This window comes from Pomacea canaliculata, linkage group LG1, assembly GCF_003073045.1.
Source record: "Pomacea canaliculata isolate SZHN2017 linkage group LG1, ASM307304v1, whole genome shotgun sequence".
In the NCBI taxonomy this organism is placed as follows: Eukaryota; Metazoa; Mollusca; class Gastropoda; order Architaenioglossa; family Ampullariidae; genus Pomacea; species Pomacea canaliculata.
Window position 1 is genome coordinate 4,328,434 of NC_037590.1, and position 15,100 is coordinate 4,343,533.

Here is a 15,100-nt window from a genome sequence, read left to right on the forward strand (position 1 = left end):
GGCTGCACTCCTTACCCGCCGACATCAAATGTAGCAGAACCACGATACAGGAATCGCCAGATGCTAGGACCCGGATGTCCATGCTAGCTGAGAGATAGTACCCTGGGAACTGAGGGACAGAATCAGTTTCAGGGGGAGCTTGTGACACTAGATGCTTGAAAAATATACCAATATGTTATTTCCCCTTCATTCCCATGGTCCAGGTTAGTAGATGCCTTTTGCTCTGTTTGTTTACCTAGACGAGAAGATCGAGAGTTCGAAAGTTTGTTTAGCAGCAGCAGCAGCAGGCTGATGAATGAGGGGCAGGAGCTCCATCCCACCCGGCATATCAGTCCCTGATTTATAATGGGCTAGATCCTATTTTCTATGGCAAACAACTAATTGTTACTGCTCTTACTACTTGTTATTGCTCTTACAACTACTGCACCATGCGACTCTTTAACTTTTCTTTTTTAGCCTTTGTTGAAGATAACAAGAATAAGGCATTGACTAAAAAGTTTTTCTTTAATACAAAATAACTTAATGTCGTCAAATTGTTTTAGAAGACTTTAAGTACTCAAAGAGACCTTCCATTACTTTTTTCATTATTTCATTTCAATCTTATTTTCATTCTTTATTTTATTTCATTTCGTGTTATTTCATTCTTTGTTTCATTTCATTTTATTTCTTTTTTTATTTTATTTCATTTTATTATTTTTTATTTTGTTTTCATATCCTGCCATGTTTGCTTATCAACAGCTTCTTAGAAGAATACGACAGCCGCTTGCAGTTGTTCTCTGTTAATAGACCCGCGCCCCATCTTCACCTCCCTACGACGGGTACCCCCGGGTACGGGATACAGTGAAATGAAAATAAAAGACCGGTCTTGGTCTGAGATTAGGACGAGTTGGAGATTCAAATTGATTGCGCCCTCCTTGCAGCCTGGATAGAAGCTAGAAGTATGGAGCAAGAAACATTTAACGATACGAATAACACGTCCAATGTGGACAACTCAGTCAGGTTTTTACAGGAAAAGGACGAAAACAAGCTCAACACTGACTTCCTCCAGCAGACCCCCAGGAGCTCTGACCTTTCAATCTCAGTTTTTTTTTCTAGCAGACCCCAGAGAATTCTGTTATTTCCCTTGCGGTTTGTCATTGGAAATGTGTACTTCGCCTATGTACGGATCCTGAGTATCACACTAGAAGTGCATGTTCTCGATGAACTCAGTGGTACTTTCTGTGTACGACCCCCAACCTGACCCCGGGTACACATCTTTTGTGTAGCGAATGACATTAATCTACTGATGGATTGCGTGGAAGGAAAGGTTCTGGGCCAATCAAACCTTTTAACTGCCGACAACTCGCCAGGTGCGTGTTTCCCTCGATCTTGTTGCTCTTCACGTCGGTTTTTCCCCTTCTCATTTTTCTTTCTTGAGATCCGTCTCCCCAGCCACCCGTTCCAAAGCTCACCCCTTCTCTAACATCATACCTACCCCATAAAAACCGCGCACGCCATGAAATGACTCGAATCATTAAATTCAGCCTTAAAACCCTTGCTCGTAAAAAAAAGTGAAGGTTTTTTACTTTGTATTAAAGTCACACCTAATCATGACTAACTTTTTTTTCTTTCCGATCATGAAGTTAAAGACTGTTTCCGGTAATTTCATCCTCTTTTATTTTTTATATTTCTTGAGGGTGGTTTTTTTTTCTTTTTGGCAGGTGCAAAGAGGGAATGAGTGTGGGTGAGTGACAAATAAAAGCGCATGAGAAAGGACGGAGCCGGTGTTGAACTCAAGTAGCGGCAGAAAATTCCCACACTCCATATCCCCCGGCAGATCTTCAGTTTCGTTAAATTAACAATACTTCAAATAAACGCTGAAGGGAGAGAAATTCTTGTATGTGTGAACTCTAAAGAAGACGTGCATCGTGTCATTATCAGTTTTAAATAGCGTTTTTCTTTTTTACTTCTCTCTACGTGTTATAAAAGCAAGCACTTGGCCTGCAGAAACCAGAGTGTTTCACTCAGTTACCCAAGGAATCTCACCACGTTGGGGAAAGGGTGTACGCTGGAAACCAGCCTGCTCCCGGCCTACAGGCAATAAATTGTGAACCTCGGTCTGTTCCCTACACCTGCTTCCCATGAACCAGGCGGATCCTGGCCAGGCTGTGACTGATGTAACCTAAACCTGGGTTGATTGCTGCCGCCCTTCTGTGACTGGTGTAACGTAAAACTGGGTTGATTGCCCTCCACGGCTTCCCAAACTTCAGATATTCCGCCCTCACCCCGTTTTTATATATATCAGATAATAACACGCGTGGCAGAATGGGGGACTCTCAGACAGGCGTGCGGTTGTCAGGGAATCGAACTCCAAGCCTGACCTCTGTAGGATGACCTCGAGACCTTCAGGTGTTGTTTACAGAGATGGTCTCTCACCTGGCGTCGTAGTTGTGAAGCGAAGGAAGTCGTTGCCCTCGTTGGTAACTCAAGGACAATTATGTCAATCAAATGTTGCAGTTTCATACTCATTTGATATCATTTTGAATGATGGTGTTTGTGGAACAGTCAAGGACAGCGTATGCGATATTCACAGAGAAAGATCATAAAACGAAAGGAAAATTGGATTTAATAAGTTTCGGATTTTTACCATTTCTGTGGGATGCGATGGTTTTCTTGTTTTAGAACTTCAAAAAATGGCAAATGGAAGGTGATGACTATTTCTCTCTCTTTCTCTTTCTCTCTCTCTTTAGGCGTTATGACCATTCATCTTTCTCCCTTTTTTATAAATCGTTCTTTCTGTTTCAAGCTTTATTGCAGTACGTTTAACAAGCGGTAGAAATGTTTTGTGACTTTTCTCTTCGTTTAGCGATATAAAATTATTCTAAAACTCACCCCTTTCCCCTTCTCCTCAAAACGGAGGTTAAAACCGGGGTGGGGAAGGGGAAAATAAAACACCACGTGACTGAGCAGAGCTCTCTTAATGTCTGTTAGGCTTTCTCACTCTGAACGTTAGGTTCCAGGCTCCCGTCAGCACTGGCCTCTTGTTGCTGTAATCGGAAATTATTTTCCCACCATGTAATAATAATAATGCTTAAAATTCCATTGTCATTATCTACATTTCATTCAGTAACGTAATATAGACTGCAAACGTTAGGACAAGTAGACTAGGATCTACATCACTACAGGAACATTGAGTTGTTTACACGTGAGTGGTTATAGTAAATAAGCAAAAGTGACGTGAAAGGATCTAACTTGTAGTATCCCATTACATATAAACAATCCCAAGAGTGAAGAATGTTACGTCAACCTTTTTTAAAAATAAAAAGAGAAGGAAAAGAAGAATGAAAAACTCAACTGACCAAAGGCGGGTCCTGTTGAGGGCTGCTGGCTTCTCCGTTCTCCTCTCTCGCCAGGCCTGGGCGGTTCGCCATGAAGACCTGGCTTCGGGTCGTTTTGCTGACCTTGCTTCGGTTCATTTTTCTGCCCCTGTTTCTGCCCGTTGAGCCGACGTTGCCCCTGGTTGCCTTGCGTCCTGTGCGTCCGCTCTTCTGGTATCTGGCCCGTTGCGCTTTTGGCTGCTGCAGCGAGCGTCTCCCTTGTCCACCTCTGACGGACGCGCGTTTGCTGCGACGGTTGGTGTGCGTGCCGTGTCTCCTGACTCCAGACGTACTCGGCCCAGACGACTGTGAGCGCTGCATTCTCTGGTTCCTCTTGCTATTGCGATCCATTGCCTCAAACGTCTGCCGTGTCGGCAGTTTGATTCACGGAAAGTGCGTGACGTCAATTGTTAGGTGACGCCTATCGACGTCATAAACAATGGCGTCATCTCAGTTGTGACCCGCTGTGACGAAATAAAAGTCGCATAGAGCAGTTTGTAGTTGAGGCCCTGAAAGGTGATTGCGGTCAGTTCTGTGCAGTTTGACTTTTCTTTACAAATGGATTCCTTTGGTTAACAACTTAACAGGAAAATACACTGATATGTTAAAATAAAAGTTAGGACTTCTTAAATAAGTATACTATCTGTAACTGCCTACATCATATTAGACATATTGCCATATTGGTTAGTATATTTGGAAACAATGGTTCCCGTTTAGTCATGTCATTTCATTAATAACGGTATTATGGGTATTAAAAAAGGGTGTGGGGACTTTTAAAGTAACTGAGAGGAGCCTCGAGATAACTGCAACATACAGCTAATGTTAAAACCTGATTTGATTTGTGTACTTTGCTTATATTGTAGAAGACGGATTGTCTTGTTATTTGTTATTTGTATTATCTTATGTGTACCTCATGCTGTTTATGTGTATGTAGATTGCATAAATGTTCAATTATTCTATAAAAAATATAAAATACCTCAATAAGTTTTGGGGTTAGCTGGGTACCGTGTTTGCCACACTCATTTAAGTCCTTTGTTAGTTCGTTTATAAACAAGGTAAATAATACAGAAAAAAATTGTCTTAAAACAGATTTTAGTCAACGATTTCCACAGAAAAATGGCGAAATCCAAAAGCTGTTTCGGTACGATTTCCCTGTGACAACCCCATCATATTATGCCTTGCCAGACAGCCCGGAGTCTGTATTTTCAATCTCGTTAATGACTGATTCAAAGATTAATTAATCTAAAGATTTGTCTGCAAAAGTTAAGGGGGTAAACAAATCTGATCGTTGATCGATACGGCATCCAATGGGAGGATCAGACACTGAAGTCTCCTTGGTAACGAGTGGAAAGGTGCTAAGCGATTGGCTGAAGGGGACGAAACTCGCTCCTTCCGTGCTGCTTAAGGCGAGAGCATGGCGAAAGAATATCTGAAACTCTGATGGACGAAGCATTATTAGCTTTTGATCCATGAAAGCCATTGGAACATTTTGTGATTTTTATTGACTAAAAAGGGGAAAGTGTTTATTCAGTTGTGTGACCCGCCAGTTCTCAAGTTTTCCGGTATGTCAAAGCATGCAGTTTTCTTCAACTTTTTTTTTAATGTTCTACTCATTTTTGCCAGACTAGTAGATAATCTTTGAGTATTCTGCTGTCTCTGTGAGTGTGCATGCTGATTAGAATACAATAACATTTTTCTTCTATTTACGTGTATTTTACTGACAGGGTGAGGCATTAAAAGTCACAAATAGTCATTGCTGTGTACTTTTTGATGCTCGAAACGATGTAGCGTGCTGCATTTTATCGTCATCAAAAGTGAATACAGTGTAAACAATTAGAAGTATCCGTTGCTAAGGAAAAAACTAACGGAATTGCTGAAAATATTTAAACCCGCTTTTCTCAAAAAGGCTACCACTGTACTTGCAAACTTCAAACCTTTATAACTCACTCAATTTTTAGGACTAGAATAACAACTTCTGTATCAAAAGAAAGGCCAGAACCTGTACATCTTTTGCAAAATCTCAAATTTCCGAGTTAAGACTCTTTCTGCGGTGACGGGCCACATCTTGTCTCCTTGGTTATAAAGCAGGGTCTAGATCCCGCTAAGGCTTTACTCCTGGGGTTCGTAGTAATGAACAAGTGACAAAGATTCCTTGGGTTAGAGTCACAGAAAGCAATATTTGTAAAGTACTGCAGGGTGCTTCATAACTACGGCCTGGTCTGCGAGACTGATGGATCACATCTCCTTAGGAACTCTTGTTGATAGGCGTGGTGCTTGCATTCCACCAGTCACCAGAAAGGTACAAGGTTTCACTTGCAGCTTGGGGTGGGATATCCTAAACAAAGTTCAAAGTCAGAGCACCCTCCTTTACAAGTGAGTCAGCATATATCGCGCTGAGGGAGGATGTAGGGAGGGGGAGAGAAGAGATGCAAGTGCTTATTCTATATGTGCGTATGCGTGTCAGTGTGTGTAGGGTAGGTGGATGGATGTGTGTATGCGTGCGTGCATGAATTTGAAATATTCTAGGTTCTTGAACTCACAGAAATATAATTTTAACGAGGAGTAATTTTTAGGGATTAAATCTCAGTTATCTTACGATGTGTTGGCGCCTGGCAAAGTCAGTTTCCCAGAGCCACCCTTATCAGCTGCTGCCAAAAGACATGTTCTAGTGTTTCATTTCAATATCACAATTTTTATTTTAGTTCTTCACCTAATTTTTTCACTTTATTTATATTTGCTTGTTAGATGATTATCTTTTGGACAAATGAAACTACTTTGTGTTTGTTCATAGGCGTGGGACAGAATGAATATAATCTGCAGTCTTGTTATCTCGTTATCTCGCCAACACCCAGTTCACCACACTTTATGTGTTAGAATAAGTGTCGTTATCTCCAGTGATTGATCATAGACCTTCTCTATGTTGCCACCCTTACTTCTTGCCTATCATCTGTGTTACACGGATGGTGGCGAGATAACATGATAATGCAGGGTTCAAATTTTAAACAAATTTGACTATCCTCGAAAGTTGGCCATGAAGCATATAGGGAGCAAGCAGATTTACAGGAAATACGTCGTTCAAAATGGCGCACAGGAAGGAGGCAACATCAGTATTTGTCGTGCAAGGCAATGCGCAAAGCCTCAGCATGCATACTGTGTAGGTGGGAAATGTCAGACCTGACACCTGCCGTGCGGTATGAGGTCAGCTGCTTATTGTTGCTGGCAAGGGGCGGGGATCTGACATCGTGAGTCCTTTTCACTACGACGGCAACACCAACAGCTGGCAACGAGTCTCTGTTTTCAACCAGTCTGTTCCCTCGAGTCTCGGGAAGGCTTCAGAAGGTGGTTAATGCCCTCGGCGTGAAGCAGCAGGTCGCCGGTTCAAAGCCTTCACAAACCTGTGACTCCCACCCCCTACCCCGTCTACCCTACCAGCAGATGGGTGCCTAGTCTTTCGGGTGACTGCAGGAGAGGGTTTAGGTTCTGCCCTCCTTAGACACAGCGAGCTACCAACAGCAGTCTGTTTACAAATCAAAGCAAATGCACGAGTCCGGGTTACAATTACTTAATAATAAAAATTTAACCCGATAGCATGGCTTAAGCACAAGAGTGGGCCCACCGGAGAAAACCCATCAAATGACTTAAAGATCAAGAGTACAATAAAATAAACATCTTGCACATAAAACATCAAGAGACAAGCAATAGAAGAACACGTAAAAATATACGTTGTTTGCTGTTCACTGTCCTTGTTGATATTGTATTGTTATTATTATTGTTTTTTTCTTTTGAGTTTATGTTGTTTTTTTTTTAGTAAATCTGACAATGGGGTAGAAAATTTTTCGAAGAATTTAATTTTGCGGCCGGCTCTTTAGGTTTTTGTTGTTGTTTAATTATTTGTTGGCCAACTCTACTAGAAAAGTGCACTAAATAAACTACTACCTTGATTGACAACAACTTGGTACCAAGATCCCTCGCTATTCGTTCTCATCAAAAGTTAAAGTGCTGAACTTTAATAAACCAAACTAAGCCAGTTCTAATCATGAATGATCAAGAATGATGAATTACCTGCACATTGACATTTTCTAGAATAAAGATGGAAAAATGGAAGCTGACGAAGAATCACGCATCGCTAAAACTAGAGGCGCTCATCGTCTTTTTTCGAATTTTCCCGTAAACATTAGTAGCAGCATTGAACTTGCTATGTTCAGAAATTTAGAAACAAAGTTGGACATTGAAGCTAACTGAGGTTGAATGCAGTTTGCTGAAAATGTTTCGACGACAATTTATTTGGTAGTAAGCACAGACGCTGTTCAGATACTGTATGCGCAGTGAGGAGCCGACATCCAAAGAAAAAACCAAACCAATAATTTAAGGTAAAGATCAGGTGCATGCATAATTATTAGAAAGAGCTGCTTACTACTTGTTAATTCTTTTGGTGACACTGTTACTGCTGCCCTGGCTAGAGAGTATTAATGTCACAGTCTCCGACGATGATAAATTGCAGGTGGTGAATTACTGTGTATGGCTGCTGTATTTTTTTGTATTCATAATTTGTCATCTGTCTTGCAGTTGAGTGTTCATTGCATTATGTGTTATTAAACTTTGATCCCTGCTTTTTATCCCCTATCCCATACATACGTTTGTACCTCAGTCCAGTGCCAGACACGGACGGTTCTGGAAGGAGTAGAGGTCACGGCGCGGTCAGGCAGACGTGTAGCTTCGCAGGAAGGGAACATTCCGAAGAATGCGAAACAAAATAAATAAACCAAACCCTAGAATACCTTGCTTGAGGCTTCAAGTGTGGAACCACTAAAAATAACGGCTCCAAGTCTGAAACAATAAGCCGGTCAGAGAGACACAAAGAGAACCCGCTGCCAACTGTCAAACTAACGGTCCAGCCCTGACCTGGACTAGGTTCCATGAGCTTTCGAGTCTTCCTTCTATGCACTAAGACGTCTGTGCTCTTTTTTAAAAGAAAACTGCAGTGTAGGGCAATTTGAACTATACAATTAGAACTATAAGCTTCTGGGTACATTCGCGGTCTTGGGAAACAGTTGTAAACAAGGCTAGAGATTTTCTCTAGATACTCCTGCCTCCTTCCACATCCTCAACATCATCATTTTGCTCATGGTAGGAGAGAACAAAAAGACGACAGCACTAACTATGTTTTGTTACTTGTAGTTCTTAACACAATACTCACACAGACAACTTACAAATCGAGCCACCAGATCTTGGCCGCTCGTCCTCAAAGTTATCTCAGATGATGATGATGATGAATGGCAAATGCTGTGATGTGCATGTTACGTTTCTATTACTGTGATTGCAAAGAAAATAGATCTTCCAAATCCACCCTGAGGTTATCTGCTGGGTGCTCCGAGCTTGAAGCTTGCGCGAATAAATCGTCGTCCCCCGTCACGGGGTATCTCTTCATGTGCTCCCAACATGAGCGAATAAATCTTTGCCCATCATGTTATCATCAGGCTGTGTATTTCCAATTAGTTTTTAGCCTTGACCTTTTGTCTCGTGAGGCTAATATTGGGACTGCAAGCTGCCTTTCATGGTTGACCTTTGTACACAGTAGGTCTCTGTATGGCCTGACTCTCGGTGGTTTGGTGACTTGATTGTAAACTGCTTTTGTCACCAACCAGCCGACAAGCTACCAACGTCGCCAGGGCCGCCGAGAGCCAGCCCGGGCCCCGGGACAGACCTCTCCGGGCCCCTTGTACTTGTAATCGTAAATTATTTTCCCAGTATATAATGTATGTTTACAATTCGAATCTCAATATCTACACTCAAACTCAACTTCTGCATGTGTAATGCTTGGGTGCACTGTCCTTAGACCTTTCTTTAAAAGAAAAAGAAAAGGAGAAGAAGAAGAAAAAAATCCACTGACCGAGGCCGGGCCCCCTTGACAGCCGCGGGCCCGGGTACACCAGACCCCCTGTCCCCCCCTCTCGTCAGGCCTGAACGTCGCCATTGTTCTCCTTTCCTCAACTGTCGTTGTGTGGTGTCCTTTTAAAAGTTCATGTTTAGGGCCATAAAGAGCACCGTCCACATTCTGGTGGCACTTGACAGCAGAATGGACAATGATTGTTGGCGCCAGTAGGACCACTAATAACTGCCAGCTAGCAGCTGACTCAAACCATCGACAGTATTAATAACTAGTGACAGTACCAGACCTCTTTACCGCTCTCTCTGGTGACACCCACTATATTTTCTCTCTTACTCCTCCCCTCCTCCCAGCTCTCTTCATCCTCTTTCTCCACTCACGCTCTCTTTTTCTCACCTATGTTCGTGTTGTACAATAAAACTGTCATGTATAAAGATGATATTAAGCCTAATTGCTCGGATGTATCTCTTAAAATATTAAACTCGTTTTGTAGGGTTAGAGACAGTATCAGAAGCTGAAGCTACATCGCCTGCAGAAAGCAAAATGAATATTTCGAAAGTGTTAAGATATATGGCTCCCATGTTTGCCATTTACATCCTTTGCGAACTCATCAATGAACATCTGACACACCTGTGCGCTTTAAATATTCCGTAAAGTCTGATGAATATTTGCACAGAGAGTCTGCCCAACACTTTCCACAAAAACGACAAGCAAGAAGAACTAAATTTAGTCAAGATAAGATAGAAGGTATATCCTCTGTTTCTCACCAGACAGATTTCAGTTATCTGTTTCTTTAAATTTAGCCACGGAAACTGTGGGGAGGATGCCGCATGGACTCCATGTTGCTCACCAGACAGATCGCATTTATCTGCTTGGTCAGAGGTAGACAAGGAGATGTGGGGTGGGTTGTTATGCTGTATAGACCCTATGTTCCTCCCCACACAGTTCTCATTTATCTGAGTCGTTAAATAAAAGATAGTCATTTGGAAATTGGGGGCGGGGATGTTCTACTGTATAGGCTCGTATGTTTTTCGTCAGACATATTTCCTTTATTTGTGTCTTTAAATTTAGTCACGAAAGGATCAGAGGTGGAGAGAAAATTACTGTGGATTCTATGTTTCTGGTCGTGAGGCAGAAAACATGGGAAAACAATTCTTGCCATTAAAACAGGTGTCAAAAGATCGTTCATAAACTGGAAAAGATATTTTCTAACTCGAGTGGAACATGACATTCAAAGCTTAAAAATTGTTGGCTGGATAACAGTTACCATTAGTATGTCATGAGCGTTCTTGATGCTATTACGAGTTTTTTGTTAATGAAAACGCACTTGCACTGGCTAGTCTAGCTCCCACAAGGCCGCAGTCTATTCAAAATCTTTAATAACAGTATGCCGATGAGGTATACTTTTATGAGGTCGTTAGAAAGAAGTCTTGACAGGTGCACATCATGTCTATGATCCTTGCCTTCTGCCCTCTTGATCTTCGCAGGACCCGGTGAGGTGAAGCTCGTCCAAAAGTCTTTGATCGCCTCGGGCGTCAGCGCCAGACTCCACGACGTCCTCCCCAAGTCGGTGGCGCCACTGGAGAGCGAGCTCGGTGACGAGGAGCCCTTCGACGTGCAGGTCGTGTCCCTCGGCACAAATCATGTTCCTCCCCGTCGATACGACCTCACCGACCTGGGGGATCCGGCCTACTTCCAGGGCTGGGCCGATGTGCAAGGCACAGGTGCAGCCAACGATTACTGCAGGTATGCACCTGGACTGCTGAATGAATGAATGCAAGAGAGCCTCAGCAACAGGGCAGGTGTGAACGAATGGGTGAATGAAAGACATCGTCAGAAAATTATTTTTGCAGACGAGTACACGAATGGGGCGTGAGTTTATCTTGAGCAGGGGAAGCGGGTGCGTCTCTCTCTCTCCTCCCTTTCCTCTCCTTCCCCCTATCCCCATGTTCCACTGAGTTATTCTTGTGTACTGTCGGATTTAGTCAGAGATGATACATTTGTGTGCATATTAGTCAAGTGGTTTAAATTAATTAGGGAGCCAGATATAATAAATAAACCATAATATTTGGATGCATGTAGTCTGTGTATTTTAGTTAATTGTGCATGCGATGCATGTATATATATATATTTACATTTTAGATAGAAAACCCACCAGTCATGAGCCAAAAACTATAAGGGAATAAAAAGCAAATTTCTCTCCTCAAAAAAAATTTGCTTACCTGTAAACATTTGTATGAAACTGTAATGGATGGTCGCCATTTCAATATACTTACAATGTCTGCTCTAAATCGGTCATATAAAGTGGCTGGATCTGACATGTTTATACCTGCCGTTCCTAACTGGCATGTTTAAAGCGATCTGTTTCGGCATCTCAAAACATATACACGTATATATATTTATAGACAATCTATATATTTACGGCACCTCTTGATGTCAGAACATTTACACGTGAATGCTTTATTAACAATTATCTCTGAGGAGGGGTCATAAGGGCGTTAAATCAGATGAACCACCATCTCTCGACAGGAACTGGCTACTTGCGGCGCGCATGCGCTGGACTGATGTGTTTCCTCGTCTTTTCTGCTGATCCTTCCGTCACAGAGCTGCAGTTGTAATTATGTTTGAGATGCCAGACACTAACTGTAGGATTGCAGGCTGCCCTGCATGCAAAGGTCGACACAAAGAAACAAGACCGGGGAAGAACTCGTGAGAGCTGTGATCCATTGTAAAACAGATGGGATGGACCACCATCTCTGCAAAGACGAAATAGAAGCGTCCGTTACTTGCGTTATTTTCCAGTGATAAGTTCCACTAGAAACGTCTTGCTCATCAGTTTGTACAATACCGAAGCGCGTATAATCTTCGCTAGATGAGTGGTTAAGCACACAGACGACATATAAATGTAAGCAACTTTATCTGTTTGAATGTTTTTCTTGCAAAAGTTTCCATCAGTACTTCTGTACAGGCCAAATTTCCAGGAAGACCTTACGAAAGCAGGAACGCAAAATAGCTTCAAGTAATAAACAGAGAGGGGGTGATGAAAAATCTTATTTTAACCCCTCTATTTTCTTTTTTCCCCTGTCCTCACCGTTACGAAACAGACAGAAAGATATAAGTGTGCTCCAGCGGTGAACTGAGTGTTCTTGACCCCAGGGCCGCTGCTAATCGCCAGTTAATTTGTGGAAGACAGATTACAGGACGTCAATGGAATAAGTCAACAATTAAAAATAAACGCTAGGAATTTATTACAAGTATGAAGAATATTCAAATATTGAAGAACACGTTTCATTAACACTAGCGTGCGTAGAATCAACTGTCATTTCTGTAGTCTCATGGGTAACATTTCTCTTGAAATACTTTCTTTTTTTCTTAGTATGTCTCTGACGCCCTCGCGCACTCACACACAGACACACACGTACGTTTCTGGTGAGTAATAATTTCTAACAGTGAAAACAAGAAGTCCTCGTTACAAATTCACGGAAGGTAGTTAACCCTCCTGTTTCTCTTTACGAGTCTGCTTTGCTTTATGACCTGTCAGGAAAGGTGGGATCTGACAAGAGCTTTAACTCAGTGATACATTGCAGACGGTAGAAAGACTTCACATCGTCAACTGAAAGTAATTCTGTTTTTCTCTCAAACACACGCACACATATGCACCCACATTTACACACGTGTGCACGCACACACACACCAGCTGCAGCAGCAGGGCACATCCTTTCAATGAAGTCCTGGACCCGCCTTTGCTGCGCAGGACCGGATGTTGCTGTGCGTTGTTGCCCCTTGTTAGCCATCACAACTCCTGTGGGAGATTCATGTCGACTGGCCCTCTCCCCGTGTGTCTACACCCTGTTTCCTGCCTACTGTACGTCTGCACCGTGGCTTGGGAACGGGGCCATGGGGCGGGTAGAGCTGGTGACAGCAAGAAGCCTGAACACCCCGTCTAATGGCTGCGGATGACAACCTTTATTATGATGTCTACAGCGCCCATCATTAGGCAGGAAACTGCTGAAACGTATCCATTTTATTTATCTTTCTGTCCGTCCTTTCATCTCTTTTTTTCTGGACCCTTTGAAGAAGTTTAGATGCACGATAGATGTTCATGAGGTTGTAGATTTACCCCTTCCCCCAACACACATATCTACCACTCTTTTGAGATTTCATTTTATTCATTCATCCCATGAGGGGTACGGAGAAATTTTAACTATACGCAACCAACAGTTCACTCATATAAAGATTGAATACACGTACACAGAAAAAAAAGTAAATACAAAACTGTGTTATTCGAGAGAAAAAAAGCCAAAAGAAGTTTTATACGCATTCTGGAAAAATAAATGTACACAGTATAGTACTCGTAAAGCTATGTCTACTTATCTATAGAATATTACAACTGAACTGTACAGTTTCTTGCGTTTCCCAGGTAACTTTCCGAAAGTCCACCTGTGGAGGTTGACCTTTTGGAAAAGGTTACATTCTGAAGGTAAAGGTGAAGCACAGCTTGTGTCTGAGTGACTTGGAGATTATAACACACCAGTGAAGAAAAAGAATTTGGAAATCCAGCACTTGATATTTTGCACTTTCTTTATTGATGATACACGACAGCAGCTAGAAGCGCAAGAAAAGAGAGTGGAAACTAGGAAGGATGGTAAGAAGGATGAACAAGCCAGTGCTTGTTACTTCAGCAGGAGGACACTTTTTTTGCAGGTTGCAAAAGGGACATGAAAGGCCTGCAGCAACAAAACAAGAGATACTGAGACTTGGAAATGGGAGGATAAGGCAGCGGTCGACGGAAAACAGCTTGAGATCCCAGAGATAATCCACACTCACCAAGCAAGGCAACTAAGTTTAGAAAACAAAAACATTTCTAGCCATCGTGTGATTGCGATGGCTTGAGGGAATAAAACCTACGGAAGCGGAAGAGAGAAAGATAGCAAGATAAGGAGGAACCTGGAGGGAAGAGAACACATGAAACGAAGGAAGATGAAACCTTTGCTAGGAGATTACTTTTCCTTTCTTTCCTTCATTTTTAGTGTCTTCCATTTAAGTATCCTTTGTTACTATACCATTAAGACTGGTGGGTTTTATTTAGAGAAACGAACAAACAGTTTACTGACAACATATCATTTATTGGTTAAACACTACTGAAGAACTTTCTCGTGTTGGTGGCATCATGTAGTCTAATATGACAGCTGGTTTTTTGTTAGGTTTTACCCAGCATCTTTCTTTCCATCTTGTTGGTAGTAAAACTGGCGTCAGGCGGAAAAAGTTTCTTTTAATTTATTGAATTTTTTCTAAGTGTTTTGAAGAACAATGTGGTGAGACTGGAAACACCTGCTTAGTATTTAGCATAAAGGTTAGCCACGAGGTTTAGCTAGCTGACCTTAGACTGACGATGGCGGAGTTGTCTGCCCCGGAAGCGTGTTTAGAGAAGAGATGGTGAAGATACGATTGGGAGACAGACGAGGCAAGTGGGAGCCACAGTAAACACGTCCATGCTACCCGGGGTTTTGTTTTGTAAACAAGACAGACCTTACGGGTTACCGCTCTTTCTTCCGGAGACGCTGTTGTGGTGAGCCAGGGCTGTGACACTTCACACTGGTGTAAACAGTCACGTGTTTACTTGCAGTCTCACTGGACACACCCAGCAGCAACACTCAACATTCCCAAACATTACACTCACATACACACATAGACTCACCCACAAACATATATGTTCGTGGAAAGACAAAAGTCAGAGGGTGAGGAGCAGAGCAAAGGAGGAACCTCATTTATAGAGATCTCTGAACCAGGATGTTAAGAGTTCTGAACTATTAAACAAACACTTAAACTAGGTAGAGGGTTTTTCCTCTTCTTCTTC

General features: G+C 42.3%; 2 protein-coding genes across 2 annotated transcripts in view; one reads left to right on the forward strand and one right to left on the reverse strand.

Annotated features, from left to right (window-relative positions):
- The window catches only part of LOC112566770, a 31,866-nt gene that overhangs the window by 14,849 nt on the left and 1,917 nt on the right, over positions 1-15,100 (forward strand). The window contains exon 3 of the mRNA XM_025243121.1: positions 10,731-10,989. Within this exon, the coding sequence (XP_025098906.1) occupies positions 10,731-10,989 (259 nt within the window). The remainder of the gene's footprint in view (positions 1-10,730; positions 10,990-15,100) is intronic.
- On the reverse strand, positions 2,773-3,755 carry LOC112566777. Its single transcript, XM_025243131.1, has 2 exons — positions 3,339-3,755; positions 2,773-3,026 (listed from the first exon to the last, which is right to left on the reverse strand). Exons 1-2 carry the CDS (start codon positions 3,705-3,707, stop codon positions 2,967-2,969), a joined length of 429 nt encoding a protein of 142 aa, XP_025098916.1. The 5' UTR covers positions 3,708-3,755; the 3' UTR covers positions 2,773-2,966.

Coding starts and splice junctions, on each gene's coding strand:
- LOC112566777 (XM_025243131.1), bottom strand. CDS start 3,707: ATGGATCGCAATAGCAAGAGGAACCAGAGAATGCAGCGCTCACAGTCG. Junction 3,027..3,338: donor CTCAACAGGACCCGCCTTTG/GTCAGTTGAGTT, acceptor TTCCGATTACAG/CAACAAGAGGCCAGTGCTGA.